General features: G+C 41.3%; 1 protein-coding gene across 3 annotated transcripts; it reads left to right on the top strand.

The window, feature by feature from the left end:
* The first annotated feature begins 494 nt into the window (after window positions 1–494).
* On the top strand, window positions 495–11821 carry LOC138633555 (RNA-binding protein, mRNA-processing factor 2a). Of its 3 annotated transcripts, none has more exons than XM_069719872.1 (8): window positions 506–1013; window positions 3592–3669; window positions 5051–5089; window positions 5350–5412; window positions 6458–6608; window positions 7623–7786; window positions 9444–9516; window positions 10728–11821. In XM_069719872.1, the coding sequence occupies exons 1-7, from the start codon at window positions 732–734 to the stop codon at window positions 9507–9509; spliced, it is 843 nt and encodes a 280-aa protein (XP_069575973.1). In that variant the 5' UTR covers window positions 506–731; the 3' UTR covers window positions 9510–9516; window positions 10728–11821. The 3 variants fall into 3 exon arrangements, 2 of the variants coding, with proteins under 2 accessions (XP_069575973.1, XP_069575974.1); XM_069719873.1 differs by having other exon boundaries at window positions 507–1013; window positions 7623–7771; XR_011311893.1 differs by lacking the exons at window positions 9444–9516; window positions 10728–11821 and having other exon boundaries at window positions 495–1013; window positions 6458–7063; window positions 7623–7702.
* The last annotated feature ends 8797 nt before the right edge of the window (window positions 11822–20618 follow it).

The following is a 20618-nucleotide window of genomic DNA, read 5'->3' as shown; positions in this document are numbered from 1 at the left end:
TTTTTATTTAATTTGATCTAATTCTATAAATATTCTAAAAATGTGAGAAATAATTGTTGCTAAAAATATTCACCTGTAAGATATTGGTGCTTCTTCTTTCTTTATTTGAGGCGATGGAAGTTACAAAACAAGCTGTAAAAAAAAAACCAACCACATATAAGTTTGTCATTAACTGACAATAACAAGAACCCCAATAATATTTTGATCACTATATAAAGTTGAGGGTTTGGTGGTCAGTGACCATTGGCTCTCCGGGTTTCCCATAGAAACGGTGATGTAGCGGCGGAGGGACCGGCTCGCTCTTCCTGCAGCAGCTGAGGCGGATCTGCAGCTTGATTACGGCTCACAGCAGACTCCAACATAATTGATGACCTAATTGAAAAGCAGGAGGAGGAGGAGGAGGAGGTAGAGGAGGAGGTGGATGAGAGCGAGGGTGGAGGGTCACTGGCGGACAGGAGGAGAGAGAGAGAAAGAGAGAGAGAGAGAGAGAGAGAGAGAGAGAGAGAGACGCGCTCCAATGAGAAAAAGTTTACTTGTTCTTCCTCCGCACAGTCCCAAAGCTGAGGGCATTGATGTGAGCGCAGAGGATTTCTGTTTTTTACGCGCACTTCTTTCCCCCCATCTCTCACACTCACACACGGAGCACATATCCACCTTCTCACCTTTAGTTTAGCGCGCGTCTGTGTTTCTTTTTTCTTTCCTTTTTTTTTTTTTTTTCCTCCCTTTTATGAATGATTCTCTCTCGCAGTACTTCTAAACTGTCTTCGGATACCTCGCCGTCCTCGTCCGCACGAACTCACCTCGGCACATCTTCTCTGCCCAAGTTCAAACGCCACCAGGACTTTCACTGCAGCTTCGGACGCACTTTGGGGAAATATCACTCGACGAGGAAAAACCTGATACTTTGTGCAGCAGCAGCAGCAGCAGCAGCCGCAGCAACGGCCGAAACAACCGTGAACATGAGTCTCAAAGCGGACGCAGAACCGAACAACAACGTTTCCATCGAGGAAGAGGTGAGTTTAGACAAAGTTTTTTTTTAATTTTTTTTATTATTATTTGTAATTTTTTACTTTTTATTTCTGCGCCCGGACTTTGAGCCGGTCCTGTTCATGTTCAATGAAAACTTGTGTTTCCGGCCACAAACTCAGACTAATGTAAGTGTCTGTAAGTTGTTTTGATGAATGTTGGGTTTTACGCTTTTCACTACAGTCCTGAAACAGTTTTAAAAAAAAAATGAGGGAGGAGTGCAAACATTTTAACGGAAACGTGGGCTTTCTTGCACCTCCTGTGGAGTATCAGAGATAGCGTGTCACAGAAACACGTTAATACGGGAATATTGTCTTAAAATGGTTTTCTGTATTTTTAAGCCTTGCAATATTGTCTCATTTCACGTTAAAATCAGAATCACAATTTACGCTTTATTAGCTACAAAATGCAGCAAATGAAAGGTCAACCTCGTCTTTCCCTTTTTCTTTTATATATTTTACTGAAGTTTATTTTATTTAATGCTACCTAAACTAAAAACACTGATGCTTTGTGAGCTTCAAAGGCTGCAGGCATGTCAAATTTTTTTTAAAAAAATTGAATTTTGTTGATTTTTTTTTCTAAATATTAAATGACTAAAATCAGCAGATTTCTAGATTGAAAAAGGAAAATGTCCTTTTATATTAAATATCCAGTGTTTTAATTGTATTTCCCAGGCCTTAATATTTCTTCCTAAGCATCATTTCCTGCTTTGCTGGCATTCAGGTGTCAATATTCGTCACACCAGGTTTTTACTTCTCCGTCGCCCTTCTTCAGATTTGTGAAACTGAAACCTTAAAATCAAATGTTTTAAATTTGCAAGTTCAAATCTTAGTCACAATAGCAATAAAATAATTTTCAAATCAACTGGATTTATTGAGTCACCTCCTCAATGCTGAACTTGTTGCAGCTGCCCCCTCTTTGTGTGGCCAGCTATATTTCCTCTTTAATGACTCCTTATGGAGAGACACTGAGGGGAGCTCTGGGCCTTTTGTTGGTCCCCCTTTGTTCCCATCGTCTTGCGACAAAGCCTTGTGTGGCCACTTGACTTTTCTTTGCCCAATTTACTTTTGGAATTGATATTTTTTTCCCCTCTTTGTGATTTTAAGATCAAACAAAGAGACCTGACAATTATTTTGAAAAGGAAAAAAGAAAACCTTCAAGTCCGATTAGAGACAATTCAATCATCAAGATGCTGTGTGTCAGTCATTTAATTGTCTTTGTTTCCAGAAATTCACCTGATTGTACAAGTAGAGTTAATTTAAAATCATATGTACACAAACTTGACCAGAGCTTCATGTTAACACGCTCAGTCCCCGAGCCACTCTGTCAACGAGAAGCCAGAGGATAAATTAAAACATCTCCACTGAGTTTGTGTCCAGCTGGGTCGGCTTTCAGTTTCTGTATACGCTGGCTTGTAAAGGGCTGAGAATTGCTGCTGTGTAGCACCTGAAAAATGCTGGAGGGCCGGCAGGGTTGGGGCCACGGGTCAAAGGAAGGAAATGGTGTCACGCTGTGCGCTGTTGTCCACTGCTGTTCCTCTGGCAGCCCCATTGTACTGAGGGCCTCCCCACCGGCTGGGAACTAATGGGCCTCGCACCACACTGTTTATTTCCTGGCCACACTGGACTGTACAGATCACCGGCTCTGTGTCTGAATTGAGGCGGGTCTGTGGGTCCTTGAAGGGGCTCCAGGGGGTCCATTCAAGTTGAAGGCCATCTTCTGTTCAACGTTCAGCTGGTAACATGTCGACAAAATGTTCAGAAGCTACACTTACAGATGACTTTTCTGACCTGTGGATAAATACATATTACATTTTATCTTGTGATTCATTAGTTTTAAATCAAGTTGGCGTCTGTTTGGGTTTAAGCAGTGGTTTCCAACCTGAAGGTCAGGACCCAGCTAAGGGGTCGCTTGATAAGTTTCAGGGGTCGCAACAGATTAAAAGAGTAACAAAGCAGGGAAAACATTTATACTAAAATAATTTTAAGGCTTTATTCAAAACTTTTATTCATTCATTTCTGGATTAGGGCTTTTTAGTCTCTAAAAAAAAAATTTTATTAAGCCAATTTTAGAGGGACTAATTGGTCTTAAATTGACCATCTGAAATGTGGGTGTCGAGGCTGTAAACCAGCAACCTTAAGGATCAAAACTCCTGTAACACTTGGCAGTATGTAGTCCGACTTCAGCTTTTGGCCTCTCAAAGGTTTCGACCATCTTACTATTGGAACATTTGACTCATGACCCTTACAGGTCAAGTCTATGTCTAATTTGAGGTGTACTGCGCTGTCTTTTGGTTTCTGATTACCATGTGTCACATTGAGGTCTGTTTTTTTCAACCCTCAGCAATGAAGATGTTTCCTGTTTATTCTGTTTCTTGTTGTACAGGACTTGATACCATAGATGTGTTTATAAAATTTACTGGTTATTGAGGAAAACTAAGCGGTGTCACCACCACGGACAATAATTTATATTTGTGCTACTTACAAAGCTGCTCGTTCGAGAGAACGAAGACACCAAATCCACATTAGATGGTAATGACCAACTGCTGTTTTTCTTTGTTTCCAGGTACGAACTCTGTTTGTCAGTGGCCTACCGGTTGATATCAAACCGCGGGAACTTTACCTTCTCTTCAGACCTTTTAAGGTAAGTTACGACATGATGTATTTCCTAAGGAGGGTCTGAGGAAACGGGATGATGTAGGTTTTACCGATTTGTAAAACCCAGTGAAGTATTTGGGGAATATAAATTAAATAGAATTAATTTGTTATCCCTCTTGAAAATCAAGAGTAGCTGCTGTGTGCCAGAAGCTGGAAAAGAGTCATGGAAAGTGTTTCTAATAGGATTATCTGCACATAGAGGAAGAACTTAGACATTTTATTTAGGTAATTCCTTCAAAGCCACTTTTCATTATGCAGTAATATTAACACCTAAAGAATCCGATAGTTAACTCGCAGTAGAAAGTGTTTTTATTTTCTACGTAGGACAACCCGCTTGTTAATAGAAGTCCAGATATTTGCATACATGGAAATGAGGCCACATCATTGTTCATCCATTGCTGTGTTTTTTGACTGGACTCCAGTTCCATAAACACCCATCCCACCCTCTTCCTAACTAACCAAATTGGAAGTGGTATCCCTCGCACATGGATGCTCTTGTGGAATGTGTAAATGAGTAGCTCTCACAATTGGCCAACCAATCCTCTCTGTGACCCAGCTCACCCACTGTGTAAGGAAATTTTATATTTTCTCTCCTAACATTTGTACATTGTGAAACTGCTGAAATAGTTTCAGTCATTGTAACACTTCAGGTTTTTGCCTTTTTATTTGTACTGTATGCAAACACAGCCTAGTGTGTGCAAACAGGGTTAATCTGATTCACCTGAATTTCTACATTCAGGTCCAAATTAAAACTTTTGTTCTTTACAGGAGAAATCTTTTAATATTAAGTGTATTCTACCTCTTGTTTTCCTACTCTGAATGAGAGAAGCTAAATCTGGTTTGGATTGTTGCTAAGGATTTATCACAACCAGTAAATGTTGTTTAATTTTCCATGGCTGTAAATCAGGATCAGGAGAGATCCCATCTATCAATAGCCTGGTCTGGAAAAATTCCCCTTCATTTCTCAGGAATTTACTCACGCTTTAACCAACCCTTGTGCTGTTTTTAACTCCGCTTAAAACGGGTGGCTTTATTAGGAAGTCATGCTTCATCTGTGTTTAAACTCTTGCAAAGCAGAGAACCTCGTATATCTGATAAATTAAACCTCGTCTTTATTTGTTATGTTGGGCTCTGAGGATTAAATCAACTCTGGTTAAATCAATGAAGGCTGAATTTATCACGTTTCTTATTTTACCGTGACAAATGTAAGCGCAACACTTGTCACAGACGGAACGGAGACGGCCCGCTGCCAAGCTCAAACTGAAGGTGCACACAAGCAGAGTTTCACTTCGTATAGTGAAGCGTTCATGCCTGACTTCCTGCATGTGACTCCAGGGTGGATAATTGGCTATCTTTCTTCCCTGCAGGGTTATGAGGGGTCACTGATTAAGTTAACATCAAAACAGGTGAGATGTCTTCCATCAGTGCTTTAATGCAATTTTTTTTTTTTTTTTTAAATCCAAGCAGTTGGATAAAGATGTAGAATGTTTTTTTTTCCCCTGTTTTCTTGCTGATTTCATAGACAGAACATTTTCCAGCGCACCATTAAATATTATATTGCAAAATTAAAACAATCGTTATGATATTCAACAGTTTCTTGCGATATTAAGTGAGAGCTTCATCGGCATCTGTTGTCACAATGTGTGTCTTCCTTTTTGTCTTCCAGCCTGTCGGGTTTGTAACCTTTGACAGCCGTACTGGAGCTGAAGCTGCAAAAAATGCACTAAATGTAAGCATCGACTTGTTTTTTATTATTTATTTTCTCTGAGTCTTTTGCTCTTTGTTCCCCCCCCCCCTGTTTTTAATATCTTCCTTTAAATGTTGTTAGATTTGTTCTAACCTTTTTGCTTAAGCCTAAAAAAAAAAATTAAAAATTTTTAAAAAATTTAAAAAAAAAGGAATGATTGGGACTTAAAAAAAAAAAAAAAAAAAAAAAAAATCTTCTTTCCCATTAAGATTTCTCAAAGCCAACCCATTTTGTCTTTTATAATTCAATGGCAGGGCCATTTTTGGAAAGAGGCCAGAATCCCGTAGCCTTACGGTAGTTTACTTTGACCTTGATACACCTCCTTCCTAGTCTGGTATAGCTTTCCTCATTTTGCATATCACTGCTTTAACTGTAATACCTGTTCTATAGCCACATGTGTAGTGTTATCTGGACACATCTTCAGTAGCGTAACCTCCTTATTTTGTCACCCAGTAGCCCACGTTCGCAGTATCTAACACTTCTCTCTCATAGCCTATAGCCTTCCTCATGAGCATCACCTCTTAGACACACCAGCATTCACACACACAAACAACACACACACACACACCAAAAATACTACTCACCTGCATGTGGGCACAACGCTTAGGGCACAAGAACACAAGCAGGGTTAAACCACCTGAAAAGAAAAAGGACACCAAGCCTCACCATCGTCCCTTCTTCTCGTCTCCCTCTCCTCCTGGCGAACGGCTGAACTCCTCGTCACGAGGAAAATGAGACGCAAGCGTGTTAAGATATTTCAGTAGTGTATCCTTCAGTCTGCCCCACTTCATTATTTATTTTTTTTGAAAACGTAATCTTTATGAACGGTTTTGGTTCGGTGGAGGCGTGCGTTTTTTTTTAACGAGTCGTCTTTAGCTGCTCAAGGGCAGCTTGAAGGATGCATCCTGAGTATTGAAGCACTGCTTCAGGAAAGGGGGCAATGTGAGACTTACTGAGCTTCAGCCCACCTCCCTTACGATACTATGTCCCCTCCTCCCCCCCCCCCCTCCTCCGTCTCTCCCCCCAGGGTATCCGTTTTGACCCCGAAAGTCCCCAGACCCTGCGCTTAGAGTTTGCTAAAGCCAACACGAAGATGGCAAAGAGTAAGCTGATGGCCACACCGAACCCCACAAATATCCACCCTGCTCTAGGAGCACACTTCATTGCACGGGACCCATGTAAGTTGTACGGCTGCACCACTCTAGGCTCTCATCCACTCTCACCTCGGCAATGCCCTTGTTGCCCCGTTTTTAAATCTTAAGGTTTTTGTTTTTTTTGGTACTTAAGACAAATGGGCAGGGGCTAAAAACAGAACCTAACAAATAAAGGACTAACGCACCTCCACATGCATGTGTCATCTCGATTCTTAAGGTAGCCGCTTTGCTTCTGTCCAGCTGGAAAAATTCCACTCTCACAGGGTTTTAGTCAGTAGTTGCGGCTTTGCTCTCTTTGCCTAAACACCTGCTGATTCATTCGGTCGGGAAGCTTGTTGCTTGTTGACAACAGTGTTGAGCTGCGTTCAGACCAGACTTTGCCTCCTGAAATGTACTTGCTTCGAGTGGGCCTGTGGGAGGGAGTCGGCAGGCTTAAGGCGAAGGAGTCATCATCATTTATTTTGCCAGTATCTCTCACGGTATGTTTTTACACGCAGGAATTTGACCTCATTTTATAATTACACTGACCGCATTGAAACGGCATCTAATCTTCTCTGCTGCTTCTAATTTTGGAGTCTTAAAACAAGAATATAATGAATATTTCTTGATTTTTAGACGTCAGTTCCAACTGCTTTCAAACTCACTGGACATTTAAGAGTCCTGTGATTTATTGTGTATCAAAGTAGAATCACATTTACGTCTGCTATGGAAAAGAGGAGGGTCAGTTTACAACCAGAAGCGAATGTCTCTATCCTGCATCGAAATGAATGGGGAGTGAAATTTCCTTTTACAGTTATAATTTATGATATTCTTTAGGCGACAGTACAAGTTATCACTCATTCATCGCTGGTCAGTTGTAAACGTAAAAGACCCATGATGACACAAAATGGTAACAAACCTCTTCCTGCAGCATGTTTCGATGACACATTTTCTTGGATATTTACCGGCTTCTGTATTGATCGATCGCATGATGCAAGCCTGTCTGCTGAAGGGTAGGTCAGTCAGCTTTTTGTCTCGTCTCACCCTGTACTTCCCCAGATGATCTGACCGGGGCAGCACTGATCCCAGCATCACCCGATGCCTGGACTCCCTATCCTCTGTACACCACAGAGCTGACCCCAGGCCTCCCTCACGCAGCGTTCACTTATCCGGCGGCCGCTGCCGCTGCTGCAGCCCTCCACGCCCAGGTGAGGGACCAACCGGTGTGTGTTTCTCTTCTTCTATTTATCTTCAGTGTGCTTTCAGCTCTGACGATACAGGGAGTCTTTTATAGAACCACCTGGGTTACCCCACTGATCATCATACATGCCTGACGTCGAATGCATGATTGTTGTAAAAAGTTGCAGTGTGCATGTGTTTTAATTTTTCCGTTTGTCCATCACGGCTGCAAGTTCGTTCTTTAGTGTAATCCTTAAGGTAAAAAGAGTTAAGGATACTGCACTGTTAAATAGCAAATGTTCAGCTTCTTGAAAACAGTCCCAGTGCTCCTCTGAGGTATCACAGCAAAGATGTGTGTTACTAAAGCTACGCCTGGTATCACGTCTGCAAAACCTGTGCCCAGTCTTAATGTTATGAGGTGGGAAGCCGAGTAGAAGTTAAAACCATGAGTTACATCGTAATAAAAAGACCTGTCAGTTTGAAATGGAAAACTGCTCAACTTCAGCACTGATCTTGGATTCCTCTGTGGTTTTTTATCTGACTGCTTTTGGCTGTCGAGTCCCATTTTGTGGAAAAGTCAGACACAAAAGTACAACGTTTTCCTTTAATGCGCATCACTGTCTTCTCAGATGAAATGTGTACTTGCTGATTAGACAATGTTTTGGTCTCCATCATGGACTAAAGTAATTCTATCAAACAAAAAAGAAAAGTTTTAGCATTAAGATGGAGTTTAATCCCAATTTAGAATTGGTGCAAGGTTGGACTGAAATAGTTTTTGGGTTTTTTTGGACTCTGGTTTGCAAATTCTAAACGCCACAACTGCTGAAAACAGCCTCATTAATAAGATGTAGGAGTGCAGAGTGTTTACATTGTAAGCTAACTGCAGTCTAAATGCTTCAGCAGTAGTGCAGCCTAACTACAAGGGGGTGGGCAGGGCTTTGGGTAACAATAGCAATGGAAAATATTTCACTTGTTGGGTCATTTAAAGTTCATTGTCAGCCAACTTCCTCCTGCGACGTAAGGGAGCGACACACGGGAAAGGAGGCAGATATTATATCGGACACAGGAGGCTGAGGAATGTAAGGCATTCACTCTGAGAAATTGTCAGACCTGATGGACTTCTCAGGAGGTGCCAACTTGCTGTCCACGTTCCTGTTGGAATATAAGATGAGCGGGTAGCCACACAAAAAAGGGGGGTGGGCTTTTAATTGCATTCTGATGAAAGATCGGTAAAATGCCCTGATCCTCAAATACTCCTCCACTGACTCTCTGCCGTGTTAGTTTGTCTGTGACTCAGCGAATGCAAAAGTCTCCAAACAACTGCTGATAACTACGTGAACATATCGGTCGGGGCCCGCGTCAGTGAGCAGAAATGAGAGGCCTAATTCTGCCACAGGGTTTAGTCACAGGTATGGAAAGGTGCAGGCACACCAGCTCTTGCCCTCTGGAAATGTTTAACACATGGAGAGCTTCAACTCTCCACATTTCCATGCCTGTTAATTACTCGAGGACTATTGTCCTCAACGAGCAGCTACGTGACCCACATTCCCATGGCTTCAGTGACCAGGACTTAAAGGGACAGTCCTCCTAAACCCGCCTGTGAAAAGTCCATGTAAAATGATGAAATCTGCAGAACTGAGGATAAAAGCACTGAAGCCTGGTTCTGCTTTGGTGTACATGACTATGTTTGTGTTTCTTTAGATGCGCTGGTACCCTACTCCCTCTGAGACTTCCCAGCCTGGATGGAAGTCCCGGCAGTTTTGTTAGATATTTAGTGAGTAACCTTTGGTCAAACAGTGTTTTTAGATTTGCCAACCCTGTGACTGCTAACCTGATGTCATGCCTACTGAAACCCAACAACACAAACACAATGTTTAACTGAAAACTGCAAGAATATATCAACAATAAAAAATTCCTAAAAAGTGATTTGGAGTTTAAAGGACACAGCTTGTTAAAACTATTTTATTGTTGCCATCAAATCTCTTTAACAGATCAAAACCAACATGTTGGTCCATATGAATTAGGACTTTCCCTACACGTCTGACTCAGCCCTAAATCCATCTTTGCATCTTTAGTGGGAGCAAAAAAATGTTTCCCACTAAAGATGCAAATCTTTTTAAAAGGGCTGTAGATATATAATTGAATTTTTGTTATTGCAGAATGTTTCTATAAACAGCTGTACACTAATTAAAAACAAAAAAAATGTTGTCTTGATTTTTTTATTGTAGCTTTTCTGGGCTCTTTTCAGCTGCGGTTAAAAAACAAATTTGGTGCACGAGAGAGTATTTATTGGCAGCAAGAAGGAACGCGTCGTTATTTAGTGCAAAAGTGTGAACTATTTGTAATAATTTTTGGACAATAGTAGAGCTCTGTAGCACAGACGAATAAGCTGTCAGGCTTTGGATGCAATGCGCGATCAATTTAGTATCTGTTGTCATTTTCATGGGGGGAAAAAAGTAGAAGCAGGATAGCACCAGACTCACCTTTTTAGACAGCCAATACAGCTCCTTCCTCTGTCACAGGCTGCCATTGTACTGGCTGATGTTTTTTTTTAACATGAACATGGTCACTGATTATTTTAACTCAATTTCACATACTGCACACCGCTTATTGCTATAATGCATAAAATATGTATTCATCCCCAGCTGAAAATAGTCCCTAGCAAAAGCACCATTTACCTGTTTTTTTTAAGTGTTTGTTTAAATACAACAATGTCCAGCACTTTTAGAAAATTACAAAGACTTTTTTTTTAAAAACTTCAAATTTGAGAGACCTGTTTAAAAGATGTTTGTTTTAAATAGGAACCTGTCAGCTCGGGGCTGAGAGACACGGGTGGAATAGAGACGTTAAAAACAAAACACAAATTTCATAAGTTGACAAGAATAGAGCACCACTAGCCTTCTTCCTTTTAAAGTCTTTTGTTTTGAAATGAAAGAGCTACTGCCTTGTGTTTGGACTAACTCTTGTTTTCCCTGTTGTCCTCAGGCCTCTGGAAACCACACCTTTGTCCAGCTGAAGTGAGGTTTGCCAAGCTCTTCATTAATTTAATCAGGTTTATTTAATGGACAAGTGTGCATTATTATAAACAAACAGTATTTATATTTCCTCCCGATTGTCTCTGGGGGGAGTCTGAGTTGAAACCATCTTGCTGTCGACAATCTGAGCTTATCCTTGGCAACTATTGCGGTACCATCTTAGCACTTCAAAAAAAAAAAAAAAAAAAAAAAAAAGCCTCATGCAAAAACTTATTCAAAATCCGTGGATCACAATTGCTGAGGAAAATTGACGCATTGAAGTTACCGTTGTTAAGCTAGTCCTTCCATGGGTCACCGCTGCTCCTGGGAGGTTTAGAAGCGTTAAGAGTCATTGCATGTTGAAGTCTTTTTGGCATGAATTTAGAACGCAGAGTTCTGTGTATCCTAATTTTCTTAGTGTTTGTGTTGCCTCTTGGCCTAGACAGCGAAATGTTTTGTTTTCCTGTAGAACCTTGGTCTTACCTCTGTGGAAGCTAGGCTGTTGTGTAAATGGCTTATCTCGCATGGACCTTGTAAATGCCTCCCTACGTTCTGACAATCCCAGTCCTCATGATCATATCAATGTCTGTCATTATTTGAGCAAAGCAAAGTACAAATATTTTTGTACTTTTTTGCGTAATGTATATTTATGCATTTTTGTGCAACTAAATAATGAACCTGTATAAGTTGGGTGTTTAGTCGTCTCTTGTGTTTTTGGTGTTAATTTTTGATCCTATAATCCTGTTGAAGTAGTTTTAACGAAGAAAAAGTGCAATTTGTTTAAGGGGGAAGTGGGTATCTGTCAAAATAAAATGGAAGTTTTCTGAATGTGGCTTGTGCCATTCTGCTAAAATGAGATTGCTGTAAAACGATCTTTCAGAATGTGAAACTGGACTACAAACGTAAAGGGTTGCTTATTTGAGGGGCCATTTTGAAATGGGAAGCAGCATTAGACTGATGGAGGAATTTAGTTTGTGGTTTAGAACATGTTTGTCTTTGTATCTGCTGTGCATAAGATGTTAAAAAAAAAATAATCCCATCTTATGAATAAAAGAAGTGAATGCATATCTGCGGGCATCTGTCATTTATCACCGCAGCGAGTCGTCTGCCAATCACAGTTAAACGCTCTGACACTGTGCGTTAACTCAAAGAATTGAGCTCTGCGGACATCAGATGTTAGCATCAATAATTCATACCAATTTTTCGTTTGTAATGCACCACTGCATTAGTGTCTGTTTGCATCGTGTGGGGACCCGACCTCCGCACTGCCCTCATGAGCTGGTAAGATGCTCTGCTCGGCCGACCGCGACGGATCCTCCAGGGACTCCTAAGTGATTGTTCTCAATACGACCAGCTGTCTAATTAAAGTGGTGACAGTGCTGCTGGTTAACCATAAACATTTGGCCATATTGTGCTAATTATGGGATAAACAGGAGTGGTATTGCATCACATGTTGCCTTTACAACGTTTGATACAATACCAATGACGGCTTCTTCAGAGTTGCACACTTCATATTTTAATACTGAGCATTCGGAGTGATGTCTTCTTTACTGTAAATGACAGTGTGACATGCTGCGTCCAATGACCTTAGACTGGAGCATTAGCATTATAGTTAAATCTTTAATATTATGCAACACTGGGTTATATTTAATTTCTGCATTTCATTTTTTGACCATCACAAATCAAGACTTGGGAAGAAAAGAATACTTGTGTGCAAACAGTTTATATAAAAATCAACACATTTAATTCCAGTTTTTTCAAATGTGTTGCATTTTTCTCTTATGTTACTGTAAACCTTAAAAATGTGGGTTTAAAGTTGTTGATCAGACAAAATGAGACATTTTAAAGACATTGCCCTGAGAAACTAGTGGACATTTTCTGTATTTCTGGGGAAAAAAATTCAATGAAACAATCAGAAATATTATCCACAGAAACAGCCCTGAAAGCTCAAACAAAAAGACTCTTTACAAGAAGAAAATATTCTCTCAAGAATCAGCCATTTGCCCTTTTTGGGAAGAAAAAAAAAAAAAAAAAACAGGTCATCTAACATCGCTTTCACACAGAATATTTGGATTGACAGGAAATCAATAGAGTGTGCAAAGATGGGGATGCTGCGGACTGGAAGGCAGAGCATTTCGGTTTCTCTGCTCTTTTCTTCTGCAGACGCGCTGTAGTTCAGGATCAAATATAGACCTAAACACACCATCACCTCTGGTACTGACAGTAGTCAGGATGTTATTATTCTCTCACAAGCCTCAAGAGAACGGCCTTAACGTAAGGAATATTCTCTGTATTTATCCTAATGTCGTCGTATAGAATTGTCATCTGCAAGGGGTCAGCGTGCTTCAGGGATCAATATTTTCCCAACAGTTACCACTTCTTAATGAAGACATCAACATAAAATCAACAGCTGATTTAAGGATCAGACTACGCAAGAGATTCAGTTATTCTGTGAGGATTCATCGAAGAATGATGTCCTCTGTCTCCAGAAACAGGAGGGCTTACTGTCCACAAAGAAGTGTAAAATGCAAAAAAAAAAAAAATTAAAAACTATTTTTACAATTATGGTTCTTTACCCTTTTGTTTGAGAAAACTGGAAGAATTTATTTTGCATTTAATCTCGTCACACAATTGTCACATCTAGTTACTGTATAGCACAATGTAGCCTACAGGTACATAATTAATTTTCTGTCAACAAGGCATTTGTTGGCTCATAATTTATAGTTTAAAAAAATAATATGGTATTTCTGAACCAACAAAGCTTTACAATTATGCCAACTTGGTGAGGAAAAATGGTTGAAAGAAAGAATCAACAACAAAAAAATTTTTTTTTTAAAAAACAGCAGGAGGGTCCTTGAAAGAGGCCTGGAGATTTTTGGGATGCATGACTCTGGCGCCCTCTACTGGTCTTACTTATACACGACATGCATTCATGAAGCAGATGGAAAAAGCCAGCCTGACCTCAGGGCTTATACAAATACAAGTGTCTGTGTGTCAGTTGTGCTCTCAAACCCACCAAGATCTCTCGAACGAGCTATCTTCAATCAACTCTCCTCCTATCTTCGCCATAATAACCGTCTTGACCTTCACTAGTCTAGTTTCAAGGCAGACCACTCAACAGAGACGGTCCTCCTTGCTGTCTCTGAGCAGCTTCACACTGCTAGAGCAGCCTCTCTCTCCTCTATCCTGATCCTTCTTGACCTTTCTGCTGCATTTGACACAGTGAACCATCAGATCCTTATTTCCTCCCTTCAGGACCTCGGTGTCTCAGGCTCTGCTCTCTCCCTGTTTTCATCCTACCTCAACGACCGCACTCACCGGGTAACTTGGAGAGGATCTGTGTCTGAACCTTGTCCTCTCACTACTGGTGTCCCTCAAGGCTCCGTCCTGGGTCCCCTCCTCTTCTCTCTGTACACCAACTCTCTCGGCTCTGTCATTCACTCGCATGGTTTCCTACCACAGCTATGCTGATGACACGCAACTGATCCTCTCTTTTCTCCGATCTGAAACACAGGTAGCCGCACGAATCTCTGCCTGTCTGACTGACATCTCTCAGTGGATGTCCTCACACCACCTGAAAATCAACCTCGACAAGACCGAACTGCTCTTCCTTCCAGGGAAAGACTCTCCCACCCTCGACCTGACTGCTACCTTGGATACCTGTGGTATCCCCGACCCTGACTGCTAGGAACCTCGGCGTGACACTCGACAGTCAACTCTCTCTTACTGCCAACATCACTGCAACAACACGTTCCTGTAGATACATGCTGCACAACATCAGGAGAATACGTCCTCTTCTCATTCAGAAGGCAGTGCGGGTTCTGGTCCAGGTTCTGGTCCAGGTTCTGGTCCAGCTTCTGGTCCAGGTTCTGGTCATCTCACGTCTAGACTACTGTAACTCCCTCCTGGCAGGTCTACCTGTTAGCGCCATCCGACCTCTGCAGCTCATCCAGAATGCAGCAGCTCGACTGGTCTTTAACCTCCTAAATTCACTCCCACTACTCCGCTCCTCCTCCGCTCCCTTCACTGGTTACCAGTAGCTGCCCGCATCCGTTTCAAAACATTGGTACTTGCGTACCGTGCTGCGAACAGATCGGGTCCAGTGTTCATCCAGGACATGGTCCAATCTTACATCCCAGCCCGCTCCCTCCGCTCTGCATCTACCAATCGGCTTGTTGCTCCCTCACTGCGAGCTAAACACTCTACAAAATCACGACCGTTTGCTGTCCTGGCTCCTAAATGGTGGAATGAGCTCCCCAACGACATCAGGACGGCAGAAACTCTGAACATCTTCCACCACAAACTAAAAACACACCTCTTCCAACTTTACCTTGAATAGGTAGCTCTTTAGTAGCACTTAAAATGGCACTTACTTATAGCACTTTGTAGTTTGGCTTTCTGGAAGAAATTGTATTTTCTTGTTTCTTGTTGTTCTGGGTTTTGTACCCTCATGGTTGAAATGCACTTATTGTAAGTCGCTTTGGATAACAGCGTCAACTAAATGTAATATAATGTAATGTAATCTCTGAATGACCTCAGTCTTCTTCCTGTGCAGCTCTGCTCATACACAAACATACTCTCTAATTCTACACCATCTAAAGTAACTCATTTTTCCAGCTTTCCAACAAACACTGCACACATCAGTTTAAAGCAGAACCAACACCAACAAAACTGTACTTTTCAGAATTGCTCATTTGAAATATTTTAGGTTCAGATTCAACTTTATCGGCCGCAAGAGGGCAATTAATTTGCAGCATACCTGGTCCATACACACAACTCTTAAACTCACATGCAAAATAGTTCAGCTACATCTCAGAGGTAACAGATCGACACACACAGATCGATACAAGGACAAAAAAAGTTAGATGTTCTTGTTCTATTATTCTTTTCATTCACTGATTTAAATCTGCTGCTGCATAGACTTTGGGACATGGTACTATGGGTATGTAGCCTAACGTCCATAATACAGACATATTGCTTGAAGTTTTCATGACTTTTTGGAGAACATGCTATACTAAATCATTTTTATGACATTTAGGTGACTTTTTGGAGAACATGGATTTCTTGAATGACATACTGTATTATGTTTTAATTACATTATGGAAGGCATACCATAGTATGCTGTTTTAATGAAAAAATTTTGAGAACATACTATACGATGAATTTTTTTTTAACATTTTGGACCACATACCAAGACTTTTCAGACAACAAACTATAATATGACATTTTAATGACTTTTACTCTCAAATACATTTTTTATGACATTTTAGGAGACATACTATAGAATGACATTTTTATGGCATTTTAGACAACATACTACAGTATGTTGCTTTAATGACAATTTGGACGACATTTATAATACTATAATGACATTTTATGACATTTTGGATCACATTCTCCACTATGAGGTTTTCATGATATTTCAGACAACATTTCAGGATCCCTGTCTGTCCCAGTGTTTTCCCTTTGTTTCCCCCAATCTCCTTTTCCTCTCGTCACTGATGTTTTCAGGTGCCCGGTGCGTTTTGTTTTGGCCTGTGTCTGGTGGGTGTGGGCTCTCCGCCTAAGCACCCACCAGCACCTATAAGCACCTCCGTCTTCCACTCCTCTGGCCGGCTGGCACAGCTGCACTCCACTAATCACAGTATTTCAACCCCGGTCCTGCACCCCATTTTTGTCAGTTTCTTCTGTCAGCTCACCTGGTACGACGCTGCCGCAGCTCACTGTAAGTTTTGAGTCTTGTGGTTCCTTGTCTGGTTCTGATCCTTGTCTGTTCTCTTCCTGACTCAATTTACCTGCCAGCGTGCCAGCTGTCCACCTCTCTTGTCTTCCTGCCAAGACAAACTCACCTGAAGTCCTGCGTGGATCCACAGAGATCACCAGTGAACAGTCCGCTGAAGTCCAGCATCAGTCCTCGGAGATCACAGGTGGACATTCACCTGGGATCCTTGCCTCGGTCTATCCAGACCCCCCCTGCCGACCAAAACCTGTTGGTCGGGTGTCGGGATTCGGAGATCCTCCAGACGCCTCCCCTCTGGGCGAACACACACACAAATACACACACACACACCTGCAGCTTCGGGCACCCTGCCAGCACACATTACCTCTCACCTGCTTCTCTGGAAATTTTTTGACTCCACCTGTCTGTGGCCTGCCCCGCTCACACTCCCGGACATGCTCCCCCGGACTCAGCCACTCTCCACACCTCATTCACAAACACACTCGAGTCTGGACTCCCATCACTGACTCCACAACCTGGGCTCTTGCCTGCACACATACACAATTCAATCTCCCCGGATTCAATAAAACTGTTTTTCATTCATTATTCCAGCTTCTGTGTCTGTTCTTCGATTCTCATCTGTTCGCACAGAAGACAACATTCAATATTATAATATTGCTTTGGACATTTTGGACCACTTGTTATACCAAGACATCTTCATGACATTTTGAACAACATGCTATAGTATGAGGTTTTTCAATTCAATTCAATTTTATTTATATAGCGCCAAATCACAACACGGGTTATTTCATGGCACGAAACACATTAAAGTCCTTACAGGAGAACTTTACAACATTATACAGAGAAACCCATCAATTCAACAATTCCCACATAAGCTAAGAGGGAAAACTCTCCAACAGAGGGAAAGAAAAACTCCCTCTTTACAGGAAGAAACCCCAGAACCAGGCTGAGATGTGCCTCGATCAGTTGGGGTGAGAGGAGACCAGAGAAAGAAAAGGACAGCATAGAGATCCAAATCATTAACTGTTAGTGGGGCCAACAATCACAGAGCAGAGACGTGCAGCTCCATGGCCGGGGACATCTGCAAAAGAAAGAACAGAAACTACGTGAGCGAGGCAACTGTATGGAGAGGCAACAGACAACAAGCAAAATGGGAGAGAAACAGCGGGAAGTTAAGGAGATGTGATGGTGAGATATGAGTGTATAGAGAGTGAAAGAGTGAGAGGAAAGAATTTCACATTAGGTCCCCCAGCAGCCTCGGCCTATAACAGCATAACTAAGGGATGGTTCAGGGCCACCTGAGACAGACCTAACTATAAGCTTTATATTTATTATTTTATTTTATTTAGGAAAGTTTTAAGTCTAACCTTAAAGCTAGAGAGGGTGTCTGCCCCTCGAACCCAAACTGGGGAGAGGGGCGAGAGTGAAGTGCTCTGTCAGGATGATGTGGTTCTATAAAATCTGTCAGGATGATGTGGTTCTATAAAATCTGTCAGGATGATGTGGTTATATAAGATCTGTCAGGATGATGTGGTTCTATAAGATCTGTCAGGATGATGTGGTTCTATAAAATCTGTCAGAATGATGTGGTTCTATAAAATCTGTCAGGATGATGTGGTTCTATAAGATCTGTCAGGATGATGTGGTTCTATAAAATCTGTCAGGATGATGTGGTTCTATAAGATCTGTCAGGATGATGTGGTTCTATAAAATCTGTCAGGATGATATGGTTCTATAAGATCTGTCAGGATGATGTGGTTCTATAAGATCTGTCAGGATGATGTGGTTCTATAAAATCTGTCAGGATGATGTGGTTCTATAAAATCTGTCAGGATGATGTGGTTATATAAGATCTGTCAGGATTATATGGTTCTATAAGATCTGTCAGGATGATGTGGTTCTATAAAATCTGTCAGGATGATGTGGTTCTATAAGATCTGTCAGGATAATGTGGTTCTATAAGATCTATCAGGATGATGTGGTTCTATAAAATCTGTCAGGATGATGTGGTTCTATAAGATCTATCAGGATAATGTGGTTCTATAAGATCTATCAGGATAATGTGGTTCTATAAAAATCTGTCAGGATGATGTGGTTCTATAAGATCTGTCAGGATGATGTGGTTCTATAAGATCTGTCAGGATGATGTGGTTCTATAAGATCTATCAGGATGATGTGGTTCTATAAAATCTGTCAGGATGATGTGGTTCTATAAGATCTATCAGGATGATGTGGTTCTATAAGATCTGTCAGGATGATGTGGTTCTATAAGATCTGTCAGGATGATATGGTTCTATAAGATCTGTCAGGATGATGTGGTTCTATAAAATCTGTCAGGATGATGTGGTTCTATAAGATCTGTCAGGATGATGTGGTTCTATAAAATCTGTCAGGATGATGTGGTTATATAAGATCTGGATCAGTGGTTCTATAAGATCTATCATATGGTTCTATAAGATCTGTCAGGATGATGTGGTTCTATAAGATCTGTCAGGATGATGTGGTTCTATAAGATCTGTCAGGATGATGTGGTTCTATAAGATCTATCAGGATGATGTGGTTCTATAAGATCTGTCAGGATGATGTGGTTCTATAAAATCTGTCAGGATGATGTGGTTCTATAAGATCTGTCAGGATGATGTGGTTCTATAAGATCTGTCAGGATGATGTGGTTCTATAAGATCTGTCAGGATGATGTGGTTCTATAAGATCTCTGAGATAAGATGGAGCCTGGTCATGAAGAGCTTTGTAAGTCAGCAAGAGAATTTTAAATTCTATCCTTGATTTAACAGGAAGCCAATGAAGAGAAGCTAAAACATTTTTTGTGACATTTTGGACAACATAATGTTTTTATGACATTTTGGAGGTACTAATATACTACCAAGACAAATAATAACACCGGGTTACCTCCAATGTCGATACCATGGTTACGCCCTTGGTCTAAGGCAGGCTACATCAACCAATTATTCAAACGTTATTTATATTGCACCTTTCAAACAAATCAACCAATTCAAAGTGCTTTACAAAACGATTGGCAAAATAGAAAATTGGTAAAAAAAAATAAAAAAAATACATATATCTGTGTATATCTTTATATTTTTGCACGCGAATCCAGTCTTATATATATATATAAAAAAAAAATGAAATAGCTGAGGCGTTTTTCCTCGTCTTGTTCTTTCCTAGTGACCTGTTTCCACGTCACGTGACCGTCCAACAGTCACCTGTTCAAGCAGAGGGCTCGCGGAGGTGGCACCCCACGACCTGTGCGGCTGGCTCTTTGATGTTGAGCACGTGACCAGAAGGAGGCCCTCGAGGCGCCGCGGATCGCTTGAACGCACGTTCACGAAATTAAGCCTAATTACGGACAGACTTCATAAATATGACCTTTACGCGCAGCCAAGCGTTAATATTGTGACACATCTTTTAGGCTATCTATCCACAACATGGCGTTTTCTCTGGTGAGTTGAAAACGAAATAACATTTTCAACAATATCTTTCCCGGATAATAAAGTAATATCTTAAGTAGGTCAATTAATTCCGGGTTTTTTTTTTTTTTTTTTTTTTTGTGCCTGAGGTGTGTTTATGAAGCAACCGCCTCTTTTACACAGTTACCTTAAAAAAACAACACACAAAAAAACGTCGAAAAAACTTTTTTTTTTTTTTTGTGCGTCTCAACTTTTGAGATAAACTTTTAGCGTGACTTGTGGGTAAATTTGTCCCTCTGGCTTCTTCTGCACCTCAAAACCCCCCCACCACCACCTCCACCTCCACCCCCACCCTCCTCCCCGCAGAGGAACGAGGCCGGCGGCGGCGGCATCATGCCCGAGAGCCCGGACTCCGACTCTCCGGCGCTGTCCACCTGCAGCAACGCGGACATCTTCCGCAGGATGAACACCATGCTGGGCAACGCTCTGGACTTCACCGGCGTGTGCACCACTCCCAACAACCCCCGAGGAAAGCCCGACCTGCTGTGTGGTAAAGTCCCGTTCATTTTTCAGTCTGGAGAAAAGTCAGATAAAGTGTGATTTAGACTTGGTCCTGAAATACCTGGTTTTTTTTTTTTTTGTTGTTGGGGGGGGTTTGCCTGCAAATGTAAAAAATTTTTTAAAAAAATTGACCTTT

The sequence above is a fragment of the Brachyistius frenatus genome, unplaced genomic scaffold, assembly GCF_029030835.1.
Source record: "Brachyistius frenatus isolate BFR_SWC_R1_liver_20210118 unplaced genomic scaffold, ASM2903083v1 Contig_226, whole genome shotgun sequence".
NCBI lineage: Eukaryota > Metazoa > Chordata > Actinopteri > Embiotocidae > Brachyistius > Brachyistius frenatus.
This window is presented reverse-complemented; position numbering and strand designations above follow the sequence as displayed.